Source organism: Hippoglossus hippoglossus, chromosome 5, assembly GCF_009819705.1.
Source record: "Hippoglossus hippoglossus isolate fHipHip1 chromosome 5, fHipHip1.pri, whole genome shotgun sequence".
Taxonomy (NCBI): domain Eukaryota; kingdom Metazoa; phylum Chordata; class Actinopteri; order Pleuronectiformes; family Pleuronectidae; genus Hippoglossus; species Hippoglossus hippoglossus.
Genome location: NC_047155.1, coordinates 14,637,766 through 14,651,373, shown reverse-complemented (window position 1 = coordinate 14,651,373; position 13,608 = coordinate 14,637,766). Strand labels below are relative to the sequence as shown.

At 42.8% G+C, this 13,608-nt stretch overlaps 2 protein-coding genes across 2 annotated transcripts in view; one reads left to right on the top strand and one right to left on the bottom strand.

The window, feature by feature from the left end:
• The window catches only part of LOC117761837 (olfactory receptor class A-like protein 4), a 946,130-nt gene that overhangs the window by 587,629 nt on the left and 344,893 nt on the right, over positions 1-13,608 (top strand). The gene's annotated exons all lie outside the window — the stretch shown is intronic.
• LOC117761788 (RNA-binding protein 15-like) lies at positions 824-5,313 on the bottom strand. Its single transcript, XM_034586030.1, has one exon. The coding sequence runs from the start codon at positions 5,166-5,168 to the stop codon at positions 2,616-2,618; it is 2,553 nt and encodes an 850-aa protein (XP_034441921.1). The 5' UTR covers positions 5,169-5,313; the 3' UTR covers positions 824-2,615.

The window sequence follows — 13,608 nt, the reverse complement described above, 5'->3', positions numbered from 1 at the left end:
ACAACCTCTGGGATTTTGGCAGAACTTGGCGAGTGCTGGTTCTCAGCCACACCTCAGGCCAGAGGTGACTGAGGAAAAAGCCACATTATCTGCAGAGATGCAGCGACTTGATCTTTGCCTCTGCAGACGCGCGGACAAAGAGGATTCTAGTACGGCCAAATTTCACATGAAAACCTCTTCACAAGGGTCATTCAACAAATGATGAATATGAAAACAAAGAACTGAGAGGCTGCCGTCACTTGATTTTCACACTTCCTCTCCAGGATCCCGCTGTCAAAGTGATTAAGCCTTTTGAGTTTGATAGACAATTCCAAGAACAGAAAAGGGTCACAAAAGCTGTCTTCCGAGGCACGTGTGTTTCCCACGAAAAAGTGAATTTATTGAGACAAAAATCTATCAAGTGCGTGATGCACTTTGCGTTTTTTTTTCCTGACAGTTACGTATACTTCTTAGGCCCATGAGCATTGATGTTCTCCATGTCTCTCCAGATATCCTGAGTATACAGCACAAATCATTTCTTTTTCTCCATTTGAAACACAGTACTCAAATCAAAACACAAAAAACAGATCATTCACAGTCCTTTCAGAGGAAGGTGGTTGCAGAGCAGTCACCTCCTCTGACGCATTCAGAGATGTGTATTACACGGAAAGTTCACTGATAGCATGGGAGTATTTTCAACATATCGACTCTGGACCGGCTATTAGAAATGTGCATGGAATACATATAACTCTTCATTTATAGGTTACATCCTCTTTTTAACAGTACATGCTTTGTTGGGGTAACTGTTGTAATTAGTGGATTATAATGTAATAGGGTTTTTTTTAACAAGCGAACAAGTGTAGGATTCAATCAAACAATAACTGTTCAACCATATTGAGTGCGATGCTGATAGGACAACACTGACAAAGGGAGGGGACACAAGTAAAAGGAACCCTGAGTTACAATGCATTTCAGATTGAGGGACTAACAGTATGTTTTAGCCCAGTAAAGCTTGTAATGTTGAATTTTCTTAAGACTTTGGCAAGTTCGGTCAACTCTTATAATATTGCTGAAATTATAAGTTAAAACCTCTTGATGGTTTGAGTTTCTCCTATGTGAATATTTCTTGCTTTTCTTCTACTGACATGTTAAAGAATTAAAAAACAGTTATTCGGACCAAGAGCATCAATCTGAAGACAACACGTTTTATAAACCAAATAATCAATTATAAATATACGTGGAGGCTGACGCAGACCAAAAAAACACGACTAAACCATGATGTCAAAATGTAGAGCTGAGAAGTCTGCAGTTATTAAAAAATAAAAAATTTGAACAAGGTTTACAAAAGGACAATTTTCCTCTTCTAGGAGCTGATGTTTTCCTGTCCCCTGTCCATTTGTTTGTAGGCAGGATTACACACAGACTACTGAACAGATTTACATGAAACTTGATTGAAGGTTGGGACATGAGCCAATAGAGAGCACATTAAATATTGGGGCAGATCTGGACAAAGGGGCAGATCCCGGAATTTTGTCATTACCTTCTTTTAATTTGCAATAGATAGTTTGTTTTTTTCTCACCAATTTACCAGAGACTAATACACAGATCTACGTGGGTGGGAAAAAAACAGGTATATTCAGGGAACTGATATCTATGAGTGTGTGCAATTACGTCCAGCTTGATTTAACCGCACTGTTGGGCCTTGGCGGAGGATTGTGCTCTACTGACTGATATTCTAGTTTTTAGTTAGATGACTGTGCTGGGCTGCATTACAATGTACAGGCTCGTTTTGCTTGTGTCCACATCATACACATGGATGTTCAGTGAACACTGTGAAAAACAGATGGCAGATACTAAATTCATTTCATCTCGTACTGTCACATAACCTCCAGATGTGGCTCAGAGAGGTGTACTGACATAACTGCATTTTTAAACTATAAACCTTATAAAACTATAAAGACTTTTACATATTTTCTGTAGCTTTAAGCAGAAGTTACCAGACGTGACAAAAACAGCAAACTCTCATACTGAAACTTTGAATTACGAAATATTTAGAACATCAGGTTCTTACTTTGTCAGCAAAACGTTATTATTGAGCAATGGGTAAAGCTAGAGGAAATATCTACCTACATTAGTTGAATTCTTTTGTAGCCAAACTGCAAAAAATCTTTGTCAAGACTGGAAAGAATAAATCTAAGCTGAGTAAAGATAAAATGAAATCTGAATGCTGTTTTGGAGTTTAAATTATTTTTTCTTATAGTCAGGCAATTCATGAAATGATATAAGAAAACTGTCTTTTTGAATGAGATAAGGCAACATAGTCATGATTCACATATAGTAATGATTCACAGAACTGTAGCTTGCTCTTTCAGCAGAGTACCTTTCAAGTAATGTACATTTATATGGTAATTGAGTAGCAGAAGGCAACATGTCACCTGTATTATTTAATCAATCCTATCAATTTGTCAAAACCTGTTCAGTAGCTTTCATTTCTATAAACCTTCAACAGGATGAGAAACAGGCCACCCTGCAGGATAGAGAACATAAAAATCTGAGCCCTGTCATTTCCCTGTTTTTCCAACTCACGGTGTAACAGTTCATGAGTGTGAAAAGACATATTCATACATTTTTTTCTTTCATGATGCTCCTCTGATAATGACCATCACCATGTAGTCGTCCTCTGATTTGGCAAAAGCTTTGGCAGAGGCATCCACGAACTGCCGTGTGAACTCACATGGGGGGAAAGCATGAAGGACTCCTCCGTGGTCCTTGTCACAGCTGCCCCCCACAGGGAGGCTGATTATGCCGGCCGCCTCCTTCTGCGTCAGGTAGGACACCAGGTTCTTCAGTGGTCTCTCGTTGGGGTTGCTGGCATCCTGGACCCCTCCGTCCTTTCCGGGCATGGCCAGGAGGATGGCGTATCCGCTGGAGCTGGTGGCCTGGATTCGACGAGAGACCTCCTCCAGCTTGGGTTGGTCCAGGCGTAGGCGCTGGCTGATCTTCAGCTGGGACACTTGACCCCCGGTGGAGCCGTCCACCAGAAGACTGGTAGCCACTGCGATGTCGCCCTCCAGCAGGTGCAGTGATGTGGGGAAGCTGCTGTTCTTCAGCAGGAGGACACCCTGCCAGACCTGACTCAGCTTCTGTCCTTCAGCCGTCACCTTAGACTTTGAGGAAGAGGAAGGTTGATCTGAGCGAACCTCCTTCTTTAATGGGCTTTTGGCTGAGTCACTAGCTCTGCGTTTGTGGTCTTTATCCAAGAATGAGCCCGGCTCAGTTGGGCTCAGTGTTCTCCTTCTCTTGTCTCCACAGCCAGTGTCCTGAGTGTTTTGCCGCTCTCTAACAGGGGAGGGTCTGCCAGCGCGAGGCATGCGTTCTAGGTCACTGTGGCGCACCCCATCTCGGTTGCTCCCTTCTGGGCTTCGTTCTAGTGAGTTGCCATGCCGACGCAGACCATAGTCGCAGCCATCAGGTGAAGGCTCTAACCACCAGCCATCATTCAAATGTCTCCTTTTGCGGCCCAGATCTCTCCCTTGCAGCTCCCGTTCTTGCTCTATTGTCCAGGGCTCACGTGAACGCCTCTCCAGACGATCCATGGGATCAAAGGCTGGTCCTCGCATCCTGTCGTGGACAGCCAGGCCAGACCACTCAGCTGTGGCATACAGATCTCTGTCTCTGAAGCGGGCAGGATGTGGAGGGGACCGGTCTCTCACTCTCACTGGGTCAGTGAGACGGTGGACAAAGGGCTCAGGAACTAAATCATAGTGCGGCAGAGGAAGCTGCATAAACTGTTGCTGCTGATAGCGGACTTCTGTTTCGGCAAAGTCCACCCTGAGTCTCCTGTCAGGGCCGCCGAGAGGGAAGCCCCTCATGTGAGTACATGCAGCCTGAGCAGCGTCCAGGCTTTCATACTGGATGTAAGCCCACACCTCACCTTTCCTGTAGTCTATCGTCCTGATGGTGCCAAAACGGTCAAACTCCTTGGCCAGAGCAGCGAGTGGAACCCAGGGTCCAAGACCCCCCACCCACAGCCTGGTAGTGGGCGTGGGCTTACCATAGCCAATTTTTATCGGGTTGTGGCCCACCACTTTCCCTGACATTGCTACTTTGGCGCGGTGAGCCATGTCGAGGTTCTCAAACTTCATGAACCCATAGGTGTTGCTCTGGCCTCTCACCGCCCGCTTTATGTCCACCTCTGTTATCACGCCGAACCGGTCGAACGCCCGCCTCAGGTCACTCTCCGTCACGCTGACGTCCAGGTTGCCCAGAAACAACGTCCTGTTTGCCCTCTGGTCATCCTCGGGGGTCATCGGGTCCTTGTCACGGAAAACAGCCCCTTCAGGGATGAAGGGCGGTCGATTTCTGGCCTCATATACAGGAAAGTCTCTCTCTCGCTCCAGCTCTCTGAGGTGAGGTGGTGGAGGAACAGGAGGAGGAGGTGGAGGAGCAGGGAGACGGCCTAGAGCCAGCTGCTGTAACCGGTAGTCTCTGAAGCCCAGACCAGTGGGGGACAGCGGTCTCTGGGAGTGGAGGTGCCTGTGTCCTGCGGGGAAACTGTCTTTTGAAACAGGGGAGCGGCTTCTTCGTCGGTTCATGTACACAGTCTCTATCTTCAGGGGCCGGTCGTACAGCACCAGTTTGCCGCGGGCGTGTTTGGCCGCCCGGGCGTCCTCGGGCCTCCTGAAGTTCACAAGCGCCACCCGCTCGTCGTTCTCTCGGCTCATTTTAACACTCACGTCCCCAAACTTCGTGAACTCGTGAAACAGCCCGTCCTCGATCTCCTCTTCGTTCAGCTGGGAGCCCAGTTCGCTGATTTTCAGAGTCTTGTACTCACTTTCCGGGTTCGACGGAGGCCGCGGCTCGCAGCGCGATGAGGCGGAGGATCTGGCTACTTCCGCGGCGATGTCAGCGCCAACGTGCGGCTTGTTCCCCGGGATAACTCGGTAGTCGTAGCCGCTGCCGCTCCTCCCGGAAGAGTTGTGTCCGTCCGGGTCCCTCGAGTCTCTTTTCTCGCCGTGTAAACTTCTCCTGGAGGAGGCAGCGCTGTGTATGGAGCCGTTGCTGTTGTTGCTACCGACCGTCGACAGGGCTCCGCTCTTCTTGCCGCTCGGGTGGCTCCCTCCTCGGTCTCGGCTGTCGTCCAGCGCCCGGGAGCGTTTCTTCACTGGCGACCGCTCCTTCCCCTTCATCTCCAGCAGCTTCAGACGGTGAATCTGCGTAATTGTGCCCTCGGTGACTGGAAGCGACCTGAACTAGCTGGACTTCTCCGGGGTTTCACACTGTAACTCTCAGGCGAACAGCGTCAGCGCCATGATGGATCTCTTGCAGCTACTGTACGGGAAGTCCCGCCTCCGTGCCTGCACAAGAAGCTGATTTGCTGCGCGGGGCGTCAATCACACGCAGCGCCACGACGCTCGCCAATAAGGAAACAAGGGAGCGGCTCAGCTGTGAGGTCAAAGTTCAAACCAGCAGCTCCAGAGTTCACCTGAAAGCGACAGAAACACAGAAGGTGACACGATGCAACAACAGGAAGTGATCAGACCAGGAAGTTTGGGGTTTAGATCAGTGAAATCTTAATCTTGTATTAGCTGATAATGATAAATGTTGATTTCTCCACATGTAGTAAAGTAAAACAGAGTTGGATTTACATACTTTTTAGGCTACACGTTGTCCTTGAGCTGAGGACACTGATAGTATATTTAGTCACCTATCATACACAGAGGAGGAGGATTTCTCTTTTAAGATATCACCACATTTCAGATGGATATAGTGTAATTTTTACTTACACTCATATAATTTATTTCAATGAGAACTTAAGTTGCAATGAGCTTTTAAGATTCCTATTCAAAATAATCAATATAATCAACCCTTTTTAAAAACTTTATAAAACACTATCTATTTTTCAAACATTAATTTTCATGCATTTTGTGAGCACATGTTATTTTTATTCTCTTGTAGTTATTCCCTTGACTTTTTTCAAGTGGAATTAACCTACATGCTCATATCTACTTTTATGTAACATACCCGATGTAAATATACATCTGGTTATAAATACTGTATGATGATGTATATATAGTGTGCATCTATACAAGAGTATACAAAACAATAACAACTAATAGAACATCTAACACACTGTATCATCACAATACTAGAGATGGTATTGTGTGTTTTTAGTGACTGTACAATGGATAACTACTGAGAATGAAATACTTACTGTGTAAAACTATAGACCTCCTGTCACACCTTTCTCTTACGACTAAATAACAATTTCAGGTGTTGTTATTGTAAATGTGATACTTTTTATACTTGCACTTCTCCATACACTTGCATTTAATTTAAATCATATTAATCACTTAAGTTGCACTTAATCACTGAAGGTAAAGAAATCACTCTGGCATCATCATCATCACAATCATCTGACATAATACGTCTAGCCATTGGTTGGTGACCACTGGTCTAGACCATAGACGGTATAAAAGCATTTATATTGTAAGTATTGAGTGGAAGGAGACAATCTCCCTGTGTAGACTCTGCTCACTCACAAAGCTCAGTCAATGTGTCTCTGCCCTGTCCATCTCCGTGGACAATAGGCACAAGGTATCCATTACTGCTCTGAGTAAAACCTGAAACACTATCCTTTGTGATTATATGTTGCTTAGAGCAAGGAATCATTTTACTATAAACACAAGTAGCAGACCTCCATAATGGTGAGATTCCAAATCATGATAGAAATGTACGTAAAACAGGAAAAAATATAAAATAGACAAACAGCATGAAACACATTCATTACTTCATTGCATCTACTCACAAATCCAGTAAGCCTTTACACGGCATACCAAATGGTCTTCTTATATTATGTAATACTGAAATCTATTTTATTACTTTCTCTTTAATCTATACAAAGTCCTGATGTCCTGTTTAATTCCCTGACAGCATCAGTAAAACAACATAAACTAGAAGGGCACTCGGAGATCACATACCGCTGCCAAGACTGATTGGCCACTTTATAAGATTTTAAATTAAAAAAATTAAAAATCCATATTTCGTCAACTGATCCAGATGTGCACCAAAATTGAATTGGTTATTTTTTTACATCCTTCCACCAAGTTTTGTGTTAATCCGTCCAGTAGTTTTAGTTCAATCCTACTATCTAACTAAGAAACAAACAGATGAAAACTGTTTGGCGAAGGTAATAAACGTCCTAAACCTTAATATTTAGTTACATGATGACCTTCACAATTTATTTTTAATTCAATTAGTTTTGCATGCAACATTGTGTTTGCTTCTATGTAACTTAACCTTTCAACTCTCTTAGTTATACTGCACAGTGGGCCTGAGCCGCCATCCACACAATACCATCATGGGTCATCTGAGAGGTATTTAGTGACATGTTGGCTTTAATACTATTATTCATAATACAGGGGAATAAAAGTGCTGAAGCTCGTAGGCAGGGCACACCCACGCATGGGATTGCTGCCCTCGTGGCAGCAGGGAGAGACGGTCATGCACTTAAGTTTTTTTTTTTCATACAGATACATCTGCCGATTCAGAAAAACGTCTATCTCTACTTTCATATATACAAACCCATGAATGCAAATGCCTGTTTGTTTTTTATTACCTTGATTTCCGTTTTTCATTCTTAAAAGTTAATATTCCTTCCAGATGATATTTTCAGTGAATTTTTACGACCTAATGAGAATCACCCAATCTTCTTTCAGCTTTTTTTCCACATTTGATTCAGTCTAATTTGCTCTCAGGGTTTTTTAATCCGTATATATGTTTTGTTTCTCTGTTGGTTGAGACCGAACCGAGTATTTGTTGCATCAGCCTTGTTGCACCAACAATACTTATGCAGTGTGCTTTGCTTCGGCGGTATTTTAAAAGGATTACGTTGTCCCAAAAAAAAAAAAGGAAATGGGGACAAGCGCTTTGGCCTGAACCCTGTGAGCTGCGCCCTCTTTGAGAGACCATCTGGTGAAGTTCTTCTATAGACTGTCACATGGCCCCATGCATGCAGGCCCAGCAAAGCAATCTGCCGCCCAGTGTTTAAATGGGTTTAAGTGTGTCCCAAAGATAAAAAATAAAAAAAACAGGGTGGAATTTGTTCCTGCTTTAAATCTCCTCCTGATATCGAGGTCATTTGTTTGTTCTCCTACTCCAAGAGGATTCTGAATACAATGGTTGCAAATTTATTAAAGTGAAAAGCTGAACATATCTTTATCAGTAAGTTACAGGAAGCAACTGATATACTGGCATTGACACTGAAGCCATTTTCAGACATGAACTTCTGCTGAATTTGCACATATGAAGAACGCAGCAGGAGATTCTCCAGGTCAAACATCTTCACAACAACAGGAAAATGTCGGCAGCTTTCAGGCGAGTGGTGGTGTCTGGGTAGAGCACGCAGGAGGCATGACATAGAAGTTCATCACATGACGTATAAGTTCATCACATGACGTATAAGTTCATCACAGAAATCATGTGTTTCTGTTTGCAGCACATCAACACCAGCGACGGCCCTTATCGCCCTGAAGTGCCCTCATCACCTCTCAAATCTCATCTTTCAAAGTTGACATCTTAGTAGCACAAAAACTTCTGGAACATTATCAACACGTCCACTTGCTTGCTGTGAATTCGAATCTGTAATATCGATTTTCTGTTTTGTTTTTCCCAGGAAGCAACAAATGGTCATTACATTTGACTGCCACTTGCCATTAATCAGTGCCCCCCCATGCAATAAACCTCACGTAGCTCTTGGATATTTCTTCAAATTCCAGCTCTGTTGAACAGCATGAACCGACAATGCTTTCTGCTTGTGGTGTCTCACCTGAAATTACATATTTACACTTTGATACACAACATGGGTCACAAGTGACCTGGCTCAGTTTTTATTTTCTATATTTTTGCAGTTAATGAATTTCATCATTCAGTATTTCAGGTATTCCCCAATTAACTTGTTTTTGATCATCACAAATCCTTGTTTTAATTTTTCCTTTGTTACTTTTTGAATAAATTTTTTTTTTGTATCACTACCCTTCTAATGCACAACATGGATCAAAAATGACAATTATTTTTACCTTTACAAACAGACGTAAATTTTGTATTTCTACATCACTTTTACACAAATGGGTCAAAATGACCCATACAGTATGTATTCACTACGGAACACCTACCATTAATTTCACACAGCTGCTTTTGCATATCTGATGCATGTAAGTCTGATTTTACAATCCATTACTAGTGAGAAAGAGAAATATGTACAAAACTAGCTAGCTGTTAGCTAGCTAGCTTCTTTTCTGGCTAGCTAACCATGGCTAGATCAACAAAATAAAACTTGAAATATAAGATATACTTAATAGACTGATTGATATGCATTTGAAAATATGTTTTTGATTTTCTTTATCCAGAGTGTTAGTATGGCTGGTTGCAATCATTTCAGACATACGGTTGACATGGTCATAAAGATGCCGCATGAAGAGCAGGATGAGGAAGATGAGGAGGCAATTCTTGGTCTTGAGTCTAAGTCTGAAATCTCTGATGCTGATGACCTAGATATAGTCTAATATGTTCTACAGGATCAAGCTGGAGTTGTGGGTGGGTCTTATCTCTCCTTAATGAAGAAAGCTCATTTAATGACATAGAAGACTCATCTTCTGTCATCAATAGAGCCTTCTCCTGAATGAAGAAGGAAGAATAAGCTATAAAAGAATATATCAAAGAAGGGGAGAAACACCCAGCCATGCATGAAATAACACATGAAATGAATACGGGTCATTTTTGAGCCAGGTTGTGCATTAGAAGGGTAAACGCATGGCTTGTGTATCAAAGGGTTAAAATTGAGATTTGCGTTATTTTCACTTTCGGCTGCTGTCATCAATTCACAGAAAATATGAAACTGTAAAAATGCTGCAACAGATAATTGTTCATCAGTTAATAACCATCAAAAAATGAAAGCACATAAGGGTTTTTGTTATTGAGCTGTCAAAGGGGGAATCTGCAAAGGATTAGAGGGGAAAACAGCTTTTAATGAGTTTCTATTTTTGTGTGTGGCATTAAGGTGAACAGCACGGCCTGACCCGCTGCACCCTGGCTTTTATGTGACACAGATGCTCGGTAACAGATCCCTCTGTATTTCCATCATCAGTCAACTAAAAGACCATGATCCTTCACCTGTGTAACCTGAAACAGTTTGCAATCATTGTCAATTTCATATTAGCAAAACATTATCTAACTGTTTTTTATAATCCGATAAATGCTTATTTTTTGCGTTTTTATGCAGATTTAAAGACAAAACACGGAAAAACTCCTCATACAATAGTGTGTTATTAAAACCTGTGTAAAGACTCACACCTTCTTGTAGTGTTAACATGTGGTGAGGCACTGCAGTGTGTCTGTCAGGGCCCAGCGTGACCCACTTTCTCCACAGTCTGAACACCTGCACAACACCAGCACATCCCTGTGCACTGGTGCACTCTGGGAAAGCAGAAGTTGCAACAAAACCAAAGGAATGCATCCACAAATAAAGTAGAGAGCTACATGTTCATTTCCTCACATCGAGGAAAGGTGAAAATATTTTAGCTTTTTTGTATTTAAAAAAATATATTCTGTTATTTTTTCTCACTTTATTCACAGATTTTGTTATAATGGTGAAATAATATTGTTAGAGAATCTGCCTTCATAGCAAAATATTGCATCCAGCATCAATGTATTTTAACCCTCTTAAGAGTCATCTCATTATCAGTGCATTGGTCGCAGGGAGCAGTTACTTCACTCAACCATTTACATCTGTCAGAAATGTTAGCATTTTTAATTTCTAGAATTACAGTGTTTGATTTGAAGAACAATGGACAAGAAAGATGATAGCACCAGAGCTCTGCTCAGACTGAAGCTTTTTTTAGGAGCTGAGAGTGACCCAGACAGCACAAAACACAAGGGGAGAAACAGAAGGGAGGGACGGGGGAGAACGGGATAGGGAGGGAGAAATATAAATGAGACTGGAGTTAAGGAAAAGTACTGGGTGGATGTGGTGGTGCAGATGCAGAATGCATGAGCGCACGTGAGTGGGGGTGGGCGTGGGGGAGCAGAAAAGAAAAGGGGTGGTGGGGGCTGCAAAGCAGCGGGGAGACGATGTGAAGTTGGAGGCGACTGAAGGTGAAGAGCAGAGAGGAGCAGAAATGTGCTGTGCTGACGTCAGAGAGACACGAACCAGAGAAGAAACACGAAGAGGAGAGAGATAGAGGGGCCGTGACAGAGAGAAATGAACTGGTGATAGTGATGATGAGTTATCAAGAAAAATATAAAAAATCCACAGAGAAAAACCAAACTGCTAATAAGGAGAATTTTTAAATTCAAATTCGACAACAAACGCAGTCATTTGCGCATTTTCTCTTGTGTTTGATGTAGATTTCTGCTGAGTGTATTAGCGATGTTGACATCATGGCATCATGTTGATTGGATTCATTTAGATTGGGGGAATTATGATGAAGATTTGTGCAGACATTCATGGTCCCCGAAGGATGAACCCCAATGAGCTGGTCCCTTTCCTCACACCATGTGGTTGGCTTTTAGAGTTTTGACTTAAATGTCTTAACAACAGTTGGAACTGAAACAAGAAAATGTAATGTAATGATCTATTTGTGTGCCCCTCAGGATGAATTGTACTTGGAGCAGGTCGTCCACTGACTAGAAGGTCGGTGGTTTGATCCTCGGCTCCAGTTCACATGCCAAAGTGTCTTTGGGCGCTGTATTAATATGTGTGTGTGTGAATGGGTGAATGTGATCTGTACTGTGAAGGACTTTGAGTGGTCGACTGGTAAAGCAACTACAGTCCAGTTACCATTTATGTTGTTGATACCTTATGTTTAACATGTCTGATACTTATACCTGCTAAACATCAGCACATTATAATTGTCAGTGTCGGCCTATTAGTCTATGCTAGTATTACCATTAGCATTAGCTCAAAGCACCACTTTATATAAACAGCCAAACGGAGTCAACCTCTGTCTTGTTAATTTACATCTGTTTCCAACAAAGTTTAACCTAAAACCTGCAAATTATCAAAGTGGGGGTGAAGCTGGAACAATCGGAGAAAATTGTCAAATCTAATTGTTCAAGTTAAATGTAAAGTAAACTGGTGTGAGTAAGAGAGCTGAGGCTGAGGGTGAATGAAGGCAGAACAGAGGTGCAGCTCTTTAATCTCAGATGGGACTGTTGGGTCCTTTGCTAACCAGAGAGGGCAGCAGCACTGCTGCTACAGTCCCACAGGCCTAATACCTCCAAATGTCATGTGTGTGTTACTGAGTGACACATCACTGTCCACTTAGCAGATTCCCTGCAGCGCCTGAGGTTGTGCTTTCTTAGTCAAGGGCAGTTTAGTCTTCCCTCTGCAGCACGTTAGCCATGATCAGGCCTAAATTACATGGTTCCTTTAAGCTGGCTTAATGAGAGTCTTTTTATCAGATGTGGAGAGAAAGAGAGAACTCTTTGTGAAAGCCATAGTCGGATGAGAAAACACCACAGATGATATCCTTAATCCAAAAAAAGTCCCAAACCACGGAGGAAAACTGTAGATCTGAGGAGATAGAGGAGATGCAGAGGAGAAAACACGTATCAGTGTAGTGCAACTACTTAAATGGCTTAAGTTTTGGTTCGAGGAAAACATAATTTCCCTTTGTCTCTTATCTGCAACAGAAACTTCAGATGCTACACTTAAGAAAAGCCAGTAGGGCACTTATTTCTCTGGTATTTTGTTGTTTTTTCCGATAAAGCAATGTATGGAGGGAGCGGTGCAGAAAGGAGAGTGATGCAGAGTCGAGACAGAGGCTGTCATATGATCCGGGGGTTGCTGTGGTAACTGCTGCCGGTCAGCTCGAGGAAGATGCGTCAGAATCGTCATGGCGCGAGGACCTGCAGCCATGGGACCAGCTGTTTAGGAAACAGATCCGACCCTGAGTTCGTCTTGGAGGCTTTAGTTCAACCTGAAACAGCCTGAGCAGCATGTCATCGTCATATCCAGGGAATGTGAGACACGAACAGTGATTCAAGTGTTCTGAACAGGTCACGATCTGCTGTTTGGAGTCTGTATTAATGCTTTCTTAACAGGATTTTGTCCTCACATAGACTTTAAATCTAATTCCACATGTTTCAACTCTGTACTGACACGTGTGTTTGATGACGATGAAGAGAAAAACGCTCCTGAAATAAATCCATAGGGTCAAGATGAAAAATTACCTGGTGATAATATCTTCCTCCACAGTCTCGGTGGTATTAAAGAATATTCTGGTGTGATTTATGTTCCCCTGGGTGACTGTGTCTGCTGCAGTCGCGTGTCCGATGTCTCAATGGAGAAATGACCACACAGAGCAAGTGCAATGATTCACAATGTGATCTGGAAGATAAGGCTGTTGGTCAGGAATTATTAAATGGTTTGTATTTATACAGTGCTTTTTCTAGTCTTGATGACCACTCAATATGCTTTAAAGTACAGTTTGCCATTCACCCATTCACACACATTCATACATGAGGGGCAATTCGGGATTCAGCATCTTGCCCAAGGACACTTCAGCATGCAGATGGGGAAGACTGGGGATCAAACTGCTGACCTTCTGGTTGGAGGACGACCGCTCTCCC